Raw genomic sequence first — 12,993 nt, forward strand, 5'->3', positions numbered from 1 at the left:
ATGACTTTGAATATGTGATTTCTATTTTGGACTCTTCCATCTCTGGGAAGATGTCGCTTTCAGCATGTCAGTCCTGGAATGGGCTCAATAGAAAAGTTAGTCTTCTCTTCTTCTCTCAACACTCCTCATCTGCCTCCATCACGAACTTGAAACCCATAACTTCAACCCCCAATACTTCATCTTGAAGACAACCAACTTCCCAATCACCACTCACCTCTCTCACTAATCTCCGCTCCAAACCATCCCGGTCCGAGGTCTCCAAGTTCCACAACAGAATGGATCCAACCAACAACCAATCCACAACACCAAAAACCATGCATATTGCTCCACACCTAGGGCCACACACCCTCCACCACAGTCCGCATCCTTCCATGAACACCTCACCATCGTCAAATCATCATCCAATCAACAAGGCAAGATGGCCGAGCGGTCTAAGGCGCTAGCTTCAGGTGCTAGTCAAGTAATTGGCGTGGGTTCGAATCCCACTCTTGTCAACACATCACCGCTCTGATGCGTTATTCTTTTGTCTCTTTGGCTTTGGTGTGTGGGGAGGTTGATTTTTGCAGTATTGGGTGGATTATGGGTATACGTGACGATAGGAAGTGGCTTGCGGGGTTAACCGTCATTGGGCGAGTTGATGTAAGGAACAATTGAGGTAGGCATGATGAAGTCGAAGTAGACATGCGGGCATGCTGGCAGACCTTCGCCAAGTGTCGTTCTCAAAGTCCTTGATGCAAGATAATTTGAATTGGATATCGGAGCTCCTTGAAAATCAAAGAACAGACTACCAATAACACGCTATCCATATCAACTCCAAACCGAGTTCATGCCTCGTGTTGTGCCATGCGTGACCACGAGTTCAGGCATCTCAAAGCTGCGATACCCCATTCTGGCGATCAAGTTTCGCCTTCTCCCTCTTGGCATCCGCAATCTTGATACTCAACTTAACAGGCTTGCCGCCCGGCGTCTCAAAGATGGTATCAATCTCCTCCAGGTTCAGCTTACTCGTCTCAGGGAAGACGTAGTAGCTAATGATAATCTGAATAAAGTTGTACACAATGTACACGGCCCAGATCTTGTACCCAACTTTCCCGACGCCGATGCCGATACCATAGTTGTGCACCACGGCCGCGATGGCCTGGAACATGGCAAACAGGCCCATGCCCTTGGCACGCAACGGCAGCGAGAGCAGCTCGACCGGGTAGAGGTTGTGCATGGTCGCGATGAAGGTGGCGCTGCAGACCTGGAAGAGGTAGATCCAGACGACCGTCAGGATGGCCGTTGTCTTCTGCTCGCTGAGGTTATACTGCCAGCTCGTGATGGTGACGGCAATCTGGGCGCAAATCATGCTAATCAGTCCGGCGAAAATGAGGGTGCGACGACGGAAGTAGTCGATGATATAGGAGCCGAAGAGAGTGAAGACGAAGTAGATCGCCGTCGAGCCGAGGCTGATGCCGAGTTGGTCGAGTTGCGAGGTGATACCGATTGTGTCGAGCGCGGGAGCCAGGTAGTATCCGATGATGCCACCACTGTTGGTGATTTATGTGAGCATTGACAGCAATAAAGAGCGAGGGGGTTCAGAGAGATAACGTACCCATTCCACTGTTGGAAAACAGCGTAGACAGCCAGGACAACGGTGCGGAACCACACGGCCTTGGTGAAGAAGACCCGGAAATCCCAGGTAGCGCGGAACCCAGCCTTTGTGGTCTCGATAGACTCCTCAATCTGCAGGATCATGAGGTCGACAATCTCGTGGTTGATGTCGTTGTCGGTCGTCATGTACCTTGCCACGACGCGACGGGCTTCCTCCTTCTTGCCGCGCATGTAGAGGAAACGAGGCGACTCTGGGCACACGAAGTAGATTGTGACACACACGAAGAGAGGGAAGATGGCCTGGATGAAGAAGGCTATCCGCCACTGCCAGTCGCTGTCCCAGTTCGTCAAACCCATCATGATACCAATCATCATCAGCGAGCCGACCTGGAAACACGCGCCAAAGACACCAACGAGGCGACCACGAAGGTGTACAGGCGCAAGCTCGGCAACGTACTGCGGCGCGGTGCAAAGCGCTGTGCCGAATCCAAGGACGAGACGGCCGATGAAGAGACAGGCCAGGTTCGGGGCCATGGCCTGCATGATAGCAGCGATGATGACGAGAGCGTTGCCGAGGAAGTTGACACCCCGACGGCCGAGGACGTCGGCGCAGCTCAGGAAGGGAGCACCCAAGAAGCCACCAATTTGCATCAGGGCGTTGATCGTGGAGATGATGACACCAGCGTTGCCGAACCCGTAGAAGTCGTGCCATCGGTCGTTGGAGTTGATTCCGCTGATGACACCCCAGTCGATACCGAAACTATTCACAGAATGATCAGCACCATCATCCCTTTACCTCCGTCAAAGACAAACAGGATCCGTTGTTTCCTTACCCTGCTTGGTTGCAGCCCATCACGAGCATGTATCCAAAGATGTAAAGGCCGGTCTTGGACTTCAGTGTAAGGGCCTCAGCTGACTTACGCATCATGTCAGCCTCTGAGATGCGGGTTGCCGCAACTTCTTCGACGGCAACACCAATCTTATTCGCCTGAGCGACATCGTCGTGAAAGATGACCGTGTGGTCAACATCTTCTCGAGGCGCCATGATTGGCTAGACGTTCTTGCTTTGGCGCAGAAGACCGCTTCGTGAAGTCTCCTCAGGTGAGGATCGAGGCAAATGGAAACGCGGGTGAAGAAACGAGAAGCCCGAGTCTCTGGGACCGTAGGATCTCAGGTTGCAGCGGTGCCTCGGCGGATATATAGAGCTTCCCCAACCTCAGCTCTGGGAGCGGGAAGACACGACCAGAAGGGCTGCTTTCATCCTGCACTGCTACCCTTCTAGTGCAACACGGAATGGCCTTCCGATAGCTGGGTCCCGAGCCCTGAAGAGGGATGCGATCCCCAGACTCTCAGACGTTCCAACTGGCCATGTGGTTCACATGAGATGCTCCTTGCAGCACGAACCAGTCCAAATCCACTGCCGATTCCCCTTCCTTCGCCTCTAGAGCAGCCTCTGTATTTCCCTTAGATCCACTCAACAGCTCAGACAGCATCGGCTTTGTCTGATGATGATTGGCTGGGGCGGTTGTAAACATGCAGTTGGATCAGACCAGGCATCACATCCCTCCGGAATGAGCATATTCGGTCTGCTTTCACCCGTGATGATTGGCTCGAGGCAAACGGCCGGCCGGCTACCCCACACTCCCCGAGCCAATTTTCCTCAAATGATACGACGCCGAGGCTTCTACCCCAGTCCATCGTGGGTTGTCTGGGGTTAAAGTCGCCTAGGGCCGCCCGGCTCTCATCGTCTTTGAAAGAGGGCTTTTGGACGGCCAAAACAGATTCTGATCACCAGCTCATCAGAGTTTTGTCTCTTCCCCAACCCCGTTTGTCTTGGAAGTTTGCGGTCCAGACTAGACCAGAACGTCTCTCGAAGTAGTCCAATCCGGGCACCGGCATACCGGCACGTCGTTCCCAGGCAAAATGCCCCCCGTTCATGGTCCAGAAAGCTTCGGCTCCGGCTCCGGCGAGGGCCGATCTCCCAGTTCCTCGCGTCTCCACTACCAGTTCCCTGCCTCCGAATGGTCTGAAGCTCTACCAATCGGCAACGGGCGGCTGGGTGCCATGGTCTATGGGCGAACTGACATCGAGCTCTTGCAGTTGAATGAGGACTCGGTGTGGTACGGCGGGCCGCAGGACAGGACACCAAAGGACGCCCTCCGCCACTTGCCGACACTCCGACAGCTCATCCGAGATGAAAAGCACGCCGAGGCCGAGTCTCTCGTGCGAGAGGCCTTCTTCGCGACGCCGGCCAGCATGCGACACTATGAACCGCTGGGCACTTGCACCATTGAATTCTGTCACGCCACTGAGGATGTCACGGACTACCGCCGATACTTGTGTCTGGAAACCGCGCAGATGACTGTCGAATATCAATGTGGTGGTGTCTCTTACCGTCGAGACACCATTGCCAGCTTCCCAGATAATATTTTGGCGTTTAGGATCACGGCATCGGAGGCCGCTCGATTCGTCATTCGACTGAACCGAGTCAGCGAGATTGAGTGGGAGACCAACGAGTTCCTCGACAGCATCGACGCAGTGGACGGGCAGATTACACTGAGTGCGACGCCTGGCGGACGGAATAGCAATCGATTGTCTATTATTCTCAAGGTTTCTTGCGATGACGCTGCAGGATCCGTAGAGACTGTCGGTAACTGTGTCGTGGTGACCTCTTCAGCGTGTACGATTGCCATTGGTGCTCAGACGACCTACCGAGAGAACGAGCCCGAAGAAGCCGCTAGGGGTGATGTCCTCAAGGCACTGAAAACCCCGTGGGCCACGCTGGTTGATCGTCATCAGGTGGACTATCGGAACCTCTTTGGTAGAACGACACTTCGTATGTGGCCTGATGCCGACCATCTCCCAACAGATCAGCGAATCAAACAGAACCGAGATCCCGGGCTGATTGCTCTATATCAGAATTACGGTAGGTATTTGCTCATCTCGGCAAGCCGAGACTCTGTCAAGGCGCTGCCTGCGACGCTGCAAGGCATCTGGAACCCTTCTTTTGCTCCACCTTGGGGATGCAAGTATACCATCAACATCAACCTCCAGATGAACTATTGGCCAACCGGACCGTGTAACTTGACCGAATGTTCTGTTCCGATGCTCGACTTGCTAGAGCGCATGGCGGAGCGAGGGAAAAAGACGGCAAAGACCATGTACGGCTGTGGAGGATGGTGTGCGCATCACAACACTGATATCTGGGCAGATACAGACCCCCAAGACCGATGGATGCCCTCTACTATCTGGCCTCTCGGGGGCGTCTGGGTTTGTATCGACATATTTGAGATTTTGCAGTACCAGTATGACGAGATCCTTCACAAGCGAGCCGCAACTGTCTTGGAGGGTTGTATCGTTTTTCTTCTCGACTTTCTAGTGCCATCAGCTTGCGGCACATACTTGGTAACGAACCCATCGCTATCACCCGAGAACACTTTCATCTCTGATTCAGGCGATGCTGGTATTCTCTGCGAAGGTTCCGCCATCGACATGACTATTGTTCGAATAGCCTTTGAGAGATATCTTTGGAGTACTGATAAACTGCGCGTTAACAGCCAGTTGCGAACCAAGGTGATAGAGGCCCTCGGCAGGGTGCCCGAGTTGTCTGTCAACGCCGACGGCTTGATACAAGAGTGGGGAGTAAAGGACTACAAAGAGCTTGAGCCGGGCCATCGACATGTCTCCCACTTGTTTGGGTTGTACCCGGGAGAAAGCATCAGCCCTGGGAGATCTCCAGAACTAGCGACTGCTGCAAAAAGAGTACTGGAACGAAGAGCAGCGCATGGAGGTGGGCACACGGGGTGGAGCAGGGCTTGGTTACTCAATCTCCATGCTCGACTCCTGGATGCCGAAGGCTGCGGCCAGCATATGGATATGCTGCTTAAGAGCTCGACGTTGCCAAACATGCTCGATAATCACCCGCCGTTCCAGATTGACGGCAACTTTGGTGGGTGTGCCGGCATCCTCGAGTGCTTGGTTCAGTCCAGTGTCTCGCAAGATACCACAGAGAAACATGTAGTCGAGATTCGACTTCTCCCGTCATGTCCCATAAGCTGGCCCGATGGTGAGCTTTCACGGGTTCGAACTAAGGGTGGATGGCTTGTGACGTTGGAGTGGCAGAGCAGCAGTATCAAAGAGCCGGTATTGGTGGAATACCCTAGTGCTGAAAATGCTGAGGCTCAAGTTGTTTTCCCCGATGGTTCTCGGACGATTGTGTGTGGCGGTGCGCCATTGTCCAAGCAATATGTAGAGCGCCAAGGATAGAAAGGCTAGAATTGTTGATGATCCCAGCCACTTTCATCAATAGACGGACGGCAGAGCTTCGAAGCTTTTTGAGGTTGCTCATGATTCTACATGCAATCTTCTCATTCACCGTCAGCTCAATTTCGATTTGCCGAGCATGCGAATACACATGATAAGTCTGTTGCTGCGTAATTTTTACAGAATACGGACGCTCGTCCCGAAAGATTTGCGGAGTTTGGCTTTGAGGAGAATTCGGGTGAAGATGATAAATTGGCAAGACAACAACACATGGACCCCTCATTTCCCACGTTTATTTGGCGACCGAGATTTCAGTGCCGCGGCGAACGTACGTTGTCTGCAGGGCGCAAATGGCCCGAGAGCCGGCACCATGACCGCCACTTCCGAGCGGTTGGCGTGAAACATTGGAGACTTTGAAGTTGGGAGCCTTTTTCAGTCAAAGGGCCGTGGTATCGGCGCGAGATGGATCTTTTGGTCATTGGATCAGGGTCCGCCGAGAGGTTGCACATGCGCCGGCCGTCCGGTCCGTTACGACGATATCGATTGGACGGTTGTATCGGAAGCGACATGAGGACGGAGGGGACAACTTGTATCTGCGACGGGTGTGACGATCGCCGGCCGGGCAGAAATTGGCGACGGAAAATGCGCGGAGCACTGGAACGGAGCTCCCTGCTTATTGAGGAGGATCTCCCGCGTGCGTATCCGTTGGACTAGTGCAACTTGGAACTAGTGAGCCGGTAATTTTTGGAAGGTTAGGTGCATGAGAGGATGACCTAGGATTTTGGTGAGCAAATGGGCGACTTTCTTAGCTTTGTAGAGTTGATGGTGGCATGAGACGGATGGATTTCCAGTGTCATGCGGATGGGACACTGGACCTTGGCGCTTAGGCGTTGAAACATGGCATCCGAACCTTTCTGCTGGTTCCCGCGAGTGATGTGACTTGTTTCTTTTTTTCTTTTTCTTCCCGAGAGGCTAGGACAATCAGCATCGCAGCTTCGATCGGCGCCAACGCGGCTGCGCCTGTGCAGAGCAACCTCGAAGCGTCTAACAGGTCGCTGTCCAATGTCGTGCAGAAGCCAGAGCCAGCGAAAGCAACAGCAAGCACCGACCAGGCGGGTGGGCACCAAAGCCACAGCAAAGGAACTCAAGGCAGTTGGTGCCAGTGGTGGGCCGGAAAGGATCAGTGCATTGCATGAACCGAAACTTGGGATGACCCTGATACGGTGATCAAGTCAGCCCGGGAGTGGCCCTGCTCGCTGCCGTCGACCCGTCGTCATCCGATGATTGAGATTGGAATTGGGGGTCAAAGTCTCTTTGGTCTGGCCTGTTGGTTAGGTTTCTCGTTGCTGAGTCCGTCTGTAGGCTGCGCTCAGTCACTGGCATAGTTTCGGGGCGCGTTTGCAGAGGGTCAGAAAACAATGACGCGGGAGGAGCTTTGAGGCGTCCGATTTGACGAAGGCGGACAATGAGTGAGACAGATGGTCTTTGGTGTGTCGACTTGCTCTACTTCCACCTAGACATTAAGATAGTTTTCGCGTGGCGCATTGTACAAGGCGTCTCCGCCGTAATGTGGATGATCGCCGCCAGCCATATGGCAATAGCTTCGCCGTGGACATGTATTGAGAGGGAGCCTAAGGTGGATAGACTGAGGAGTTGGGAGTGTCCTGGTAGGGAAGACTAGACGTTGATCGAAGAAATAATGCGGGTGGTTGAAGCTTGGAATGACTCCTCTGCTGCCAGCGGATGTTGCAGGAGTAAAATGACGAAGGAGGGGCAGCGACAACACACACCAAGTATCTACGGTACGTATCTTTCTCCCAGGAAGATGGAAGGTGAGGTCGTGGACGGGTGCAGCGGTACGTACATCGTTCACGGAGATGCTCAGGGCAGGTGGTGTTTCCTCTTGAGGGCAGTTGCCAAAAAAAGGTACACTCTCCACCATCAAGGTCCCCATCCAGCGCTGTGATTGGCAGGTCCAGCCAGATGAGTCCCTTCCTGCGTCTTTTCCCGCGCCTACCTTAATACTTGACGAGGGTGCCTTAGGTAAGGAGATATTACATAATCGTCATCAGCCACTCACCTTTTGTTGCCCGTGGTAGCAGCCAGTAGTCCTGAACAGGACTAGCGCGCTGCCACGACAAGGGGTGACAGGGGGCAACCCGCAACAGCAACAACGACGAACACACACCACACGCACGCCCGTCGCCCACACGCCCACTCGCACACTCCACGCCCACTCACGCCTGACCGACATCAACATTGCACCGACCTTTCCCTTTCCTGTCCACTCCCGTCCTGTCCCAGCCATGCCCAGCTGTGTATCCGGTCAGTCCAGTCCCTGAAAGTCTTGTGTCGCCGATAGCGAGCGTGCAGATGCATCTCTCTTCCGCCGACATCTCGACACCGACGACGACAACGACGACTACGACTTCGACAAACAACGACCACGGCCACCGATAACCGACCACCTCCGATCGACGACACAGGTAAGTCTTCGACGCCCAGTATCAACATCGACAACCACCCACGCGACATTCCGGGCCTTTCCATTCTTCCATTTCGACATCCTCCTTTTCCGAGTCGGGCTCTTCGTCTTTCCCACGCTTTGATACGACACTCCCAACCACCCACAACAACACTTGAAAGTCGGTACGTGCGATGTTTTCTACCACCATCGATCGCGTCAAATCTGGCGAGCGATAGAAGGCTGACGACAACGACACAATAGCACGCATTTGACGACTTTGACAATCATTCACATCGACGACTACAATTTTCATTTGTATCACTTCAACAACTTCTATTTGCGACCGCAGCGAGTGCCCCCACCTCGCACGTTTTGCGCCCACCACCACCACCACCAAACCCAACCACCCACAGTTACTCGCCCGATAACCGCCGAGCATCACATGCGATCCGAATAAACATCGCGACGGCGGCACAATCACAACAACCATGGCAGAGCCACCATCCTCACCGCCCAGCGAGGCGATGAGCCCTGAAGATCAGCTGCGCTGGTACAAGTCTCAGTATGCATCACTCGAGGAGGAACTGTCCGAGTTCAGGGAGTCCAGCAAGGAGCTAGAGCAGGAGCTCGAGAAGGATATCGAGCAGGCCGAAAAGAGGGAGCGCAAACTCCAGGAAAAGGCAGAGAGCCTCAAGTTCGAGGCCGAGGAGTGGAAGGTGAGATCATACCCTCTCCCGCCGGTTACCGTTTATCGGCGCGCATATCACATACCGAGAGATGTCCAGTTCTAACTGACCTTTCCCTCCAGTCAAAATACAACCAAGCCAAGAAGGATGCGAATACGGCTCAAAACACCCTGGAAAAGGAAATCACAACACTGCGCGACACCAACAGGACACTCCAGCTCAAGCTACGCGATATCGAGGTCGCCAACGATGATTTCGAGAGACAGGCACGGAACACCAGCTCCTCCCTCGAGGACCTCGAATCCAAGTTTAACAGTGCGATCGAGCGCAACGTCATGATGGAGGAGGAGATCAAAATCGGTGAACAGGAGCGAGAAACGCTGCGCATCGAGGCGCAACGCCTGCGCGAGGAGCTTTCCGACCTCAAGATTGAGGCCGAGGTGCTCCAGGACAAGATCAAGAAGCAGGAGCAACGTCATCTGTCCGCCATATCCACCGACCTTTCCGTTCTTTCATCCCCCGTTTTCGACAAGACCCTCGACGCCTCCCCCGGCTCGACCGCGAGCTCGCCCATGGTATCGACACCGCCCGATGCGGAAGCTCTCCCTGCTGCCAAACCCGCCCAGATCAGTGAGCCTCCATCCCCGCCAATGTCCGACGTCTCCGCCTCCGTACCCAAGAGGATTGTCTCCCGAACACCCCTCAAGACCCCGGCCAAGACTCCGGCATCGGCGACTCGCAAGTCGCGTCTGCCGTCCACCGAACACAGCATCACGCCCAAGCCTCGTTCATTCACGACATCCGTGAGCAGCACCCGGCCGTCTGGAGGTCGTCCCTCAACCGGGCCACCGACACGCACACCTGCTCCTCGCACCGCCCCTCGCTCCATCTCCACCCGCATGCCCCCCAAGCCTGCCAACAACTCTCTCGCCCACATCAGAACCCTTACAGCTCAGATGCAGCGTCTGGAAGCTCGCGTACACAATGCACGATCGAAGCTGCCTGCTCCCGTCACAACACCACCTCGGGCCTCACCCCGCTCCTCGGTTCTCGGAGTCCACAGCGTACCGTCAACGGTTACTATCCGCTCACGGAAACGTCCCAGTGGCTCCACCGCCTCATCAGTACGGGGCGACGACACTACGCCATCCAACCCCAACTTCTCTGCCAGCACACGATCCAAGCATGTACCTCGTCTTAGCACGTCAGGTGTCAGCCGGTTGTCTTTTGGCCCGCTACCGAACCGAAACCCAGGGGCTGGTCTTGAACACAGCGATTCCACAATGTCTCGGCCGAGCTCACGGGCTAGCATCTCGTCGTACGCCAGGCCATCAAGTCGCACAGAAATGGCACCGCCCCGTCCCATCAGCCGCACCAGTATGTCTGGCACCCGGACACCCCTGGGTCGTCCTCGCAGCTCCTTGGGTGGCAGCCTGCATGCGCGCTCTGCTAGTATCAGCAGCCGCATCGATATTGACGAGGGCGACGAAAATGGCGAATTCAGAACACCTAGCAGGAGAGGCACGTATTCTCGCTTAGAGGCAGAAAACTCTGTGAGCGGTATTCCAGCCCCTACAAGCGGCATCCCGATGCCAAGCGGGAGACGGCAAAGCGGAGGAAGCGTCTCAGGGAGACGAAGCTCGATGGGCCTGAGGAGTTCCATCATGGGCGCTCAGGATCAACTCGTTGAAGAGGAGACGTACTAGGCAGGGTTGAATCAAACCATCACAGGAGGAGGATTACTTGATACCAACAGAGCAGCACCGTTGCTTCTGACTACTTGACCCGGTGCATATGCAGTCGGGCCATGGGCAGCTGCGCAATTACAGCGAGCAACATACATACCCTCATTTTCAAAAGAGAAGAGAGACGAGAGAGTCTCATTCTTTTCTTCATCTCATTTCCTTTGTTCATTGCTTCTTCATGACTACGGGGTTTCCAGGGCAGGCGTGTGGATACAAACTGCTGCATCCGAGGCGTTGGTATGATTCTAGGGTTTCAAACGGGAACGGGGGATACAGCATGGCGGTGCCTTCTTTTCGGTTTCTTCTCTCTTGTTTTTCGCAGTCCGGGGGAATACCTTTTTGTTGACACGCAAGCAAAACTGCTACTACTACAACTCACTTTTACAACTAGCAAACACACACACCGAACCCCCCCCCCCCCCAAGATCCGTCGAAACATACCTTGGTCTGAATATACTGGTTTATTACTTCATGATTTGCTGCTTGAGTTCCATTGAGGCAGGTGTTTGTGAGTAACGTATCGGTCAAGTCTGTGACGATGAGAAAGGGATGAAGCATCGGGCTAAGTACGGTGAAGGGCGTGATGGTTGGGAGGTATTCCTGGCGAGTGGGCACCTGTACAGCCGAAGTTCTGCTCCAAACACTGCGACACCAATGTCGGCACTCGACGCGGACAGAGTACTCATGTGCCCTGCCAAGGCTATGTGAACACTGTATTGTTTGTCAATGAAGATCAGACGAAGGTCGCGTGATGTGTTTCCCGGGTTCAGTTTGTCGCCGATTCGGCGTTGCGTCGGTGGTAGAGGAGAATGGGTGGGTGGGGTGTGGTGGAGTGGGTGAGGCCGACCGACTGACCCCGCGCTGGTTCCTGTCCGCCGTTCCGGTTTGTGTTTGTGGAGGGGCCGAGTTTTGGGGAAGGTTGAACCTGCGTGCCGAATAGTGAATGTAGCAAGAGCCTCCCAGACAAATCAGATAGAGAAGAATCCTTGACGAAGTGAATAGATTGCTCTTCAATCAGGATGCGCCCGATGCCACTCTACATGGATGATTCACTTACTACTGGTGGTCTTTATTGGGGTGGCCGGTGTGTATTGTTACACGGACACGCACTCTCCCGCGCATTCACCACAGCAAAAATAAACAAAATCACCGACCCAAAAGCCATTAAACAAACCAAACAAAAGGTGACGTTCCCACACCGAGGTTCGAACTCGGGTCTCTCCGGTAAGTTGTCAGAACCCTAGACTGAAAGCGGAGTATCCTAACCACTGGACTATATGGGACTTTTCATGGGTTGGTGACCTTGATGAGGTCGTGGTGGATCGCGGCTGCTCGTGGTTCAAGTAGGTGCTTTGGTGATGACGGCCACATTTCTTAGCTTGCCACTGCGCACAATGACACCGCCTCTTTTCGGTTGGAACGAATTGCGAAAGAGTTGATATATGTAGGGATAAGATAGGAGTTCATTTTGAGGTGTAGAATTTAGACTGGACAGGCCTTAGGGGGGGTTCGTTCAGGTTACTCAACTCTAAAAGCAACTGGTGCACGACGTACCATTTTATCACGAATTCAAAACCATGGTCTTAGAACGAGGAAAATAGCCACACCAGCTGACGCTTGTTGAAATGCCCATTTATCCCGTGAATCCAAACCGAGAACCTCTAGAGAACTTTCCCCAAGTTTCAGAATTTATTTATCTCGCTTTTGTGTATACATCTTTGCTGAACCACGCATCCAAAGACCATTTATCCATCACCACATATTACTAGATCACCCACGGGGGAACACCAACTCAATCCACACAAAGGATCTGATCCTTCCATTCCAAGGATAATTATACTAATTTAAATGTATCATTCTGTCGTGGCCGCTGTAGTGGTGCGACTTGATCATCGAGCTCAACTCATAACGCATCCTTCAACACGACTATCCTACTAAACAGCCATACACGGAAGAAGCCGCACTGTCAGCCTTGTCCCCTAGTAAAGCTCACTAGACTTGAGCAAATATCTCCACAACAGAAGGAAGAGAATCCGCCAAATAGACATGTTCTTCTTGCAATGATTCTGCCCAGATGAGGTACTTCATTGGGGTGCTGATCTCATCACCTTTGTATGTGTTGTCTCATGCACACATGTCGCGGACTACGTTCATTGTACTGGCTTGAGTAAAGACCATGAAGACTCGGCCAATCCGCCCATGTACCTCCTGCAGGCGTGTCACTCGCTATACCTTGAAC

At 53.7% G+C, this 12,993-nt stretch overlaps 4 protein-coding genes across 4 annotated transcripts; 3 read left to right on the forward strand and 1 right to left on the reverse strand.

The window, feature by feature from the left end:
- Positions 1–868: 868 nt before the first annotated feature.
- On the reverse strand, positions 869–2,858 carry CPAR01_03497 (sugar transporter; the record flags this gene model as incomplete). The annotated part of the gene is made up of 4 exons (XM_060487784.1): positions 869–1,529; positions 1,595–2,353; positions 2,427–2,644; positions 2,733–2,858. Coding segments are annotated over 4 exons (1,764 nt in total), but the record flags the coding sequence as incomplete, so codon positions are not given.
- A 658-nt stretch (positions 2,859–3,516) lies between these two features.
- CPAR01_03498 (alpha-L-fucosidase) lies at positions 3,517–5,859 on the forward strand (the record flags this gene model as incomplete). Its single annotated transcript, XM_060487785.1, has 1 exon — positions 3,517–5,859. The coding sequence occupies one exon, from the start codon at positions 3,517–3,519 to the stop codon at positions 5,857–5,859; it is 2,343 nt and encodes a 780-aa protein (XP_060355113.1).
- A 2,126-nt stretch (positions 5,860–7,985) lies between these two features.
- On the forward strand, positions 7,986–8,465 carry CPAR01_03499 (uncharacterized protein; the record flags this gene model as incomplete). The annotated part of the gene is made up of 2 exons (XM_060487786.1): positions 7,986–8,172; positions 8,230–8,465. Coding segments are annotated over 2 exons (423 nt in total), but the record flags the coding sequence as incomplete, so codon positions are not given.
- A 346-nt stretch (positions 8,466–8,811) lies between these two features.
- CPAR01_03500 (uncharacterized protein) lies at positions 8,812–10,715 on the forward strand (the record flags this gene model as incomplete). Its single annotated transcript, XM_060487787.1, has 2 exons — positions 8,812–9,039; positions 9,132–10,715. 2 exons carry the CDS (start codon positions 8,812–8,814, stop codon positions 10,713–10,715), a joined length of 1,812 nt encoding a protein of 603 aa, XP_060355115.1.
- Between the last annotated feature and the right edge of the window lie 2,278 nt (positions 10,716–12,993).

The sequence above is a fragment of the Colletotrichum paranaense genome (genome assembly GCF_030867605.1).
Source record: "Colletotrichum paranaense strain IMI 384185 chromosome Unknown Scaffold_2.1, whole genome shotgun sequence".
In the NCBI taxonomy this organism is placed as follows: domain Eukaryota; kingdom Fungi; phylum Ascomycota; class Sordariomycetes; order Glomerellales; family Glomerellaceae; genus Colletotrichum; species Colletotrichum paranaense.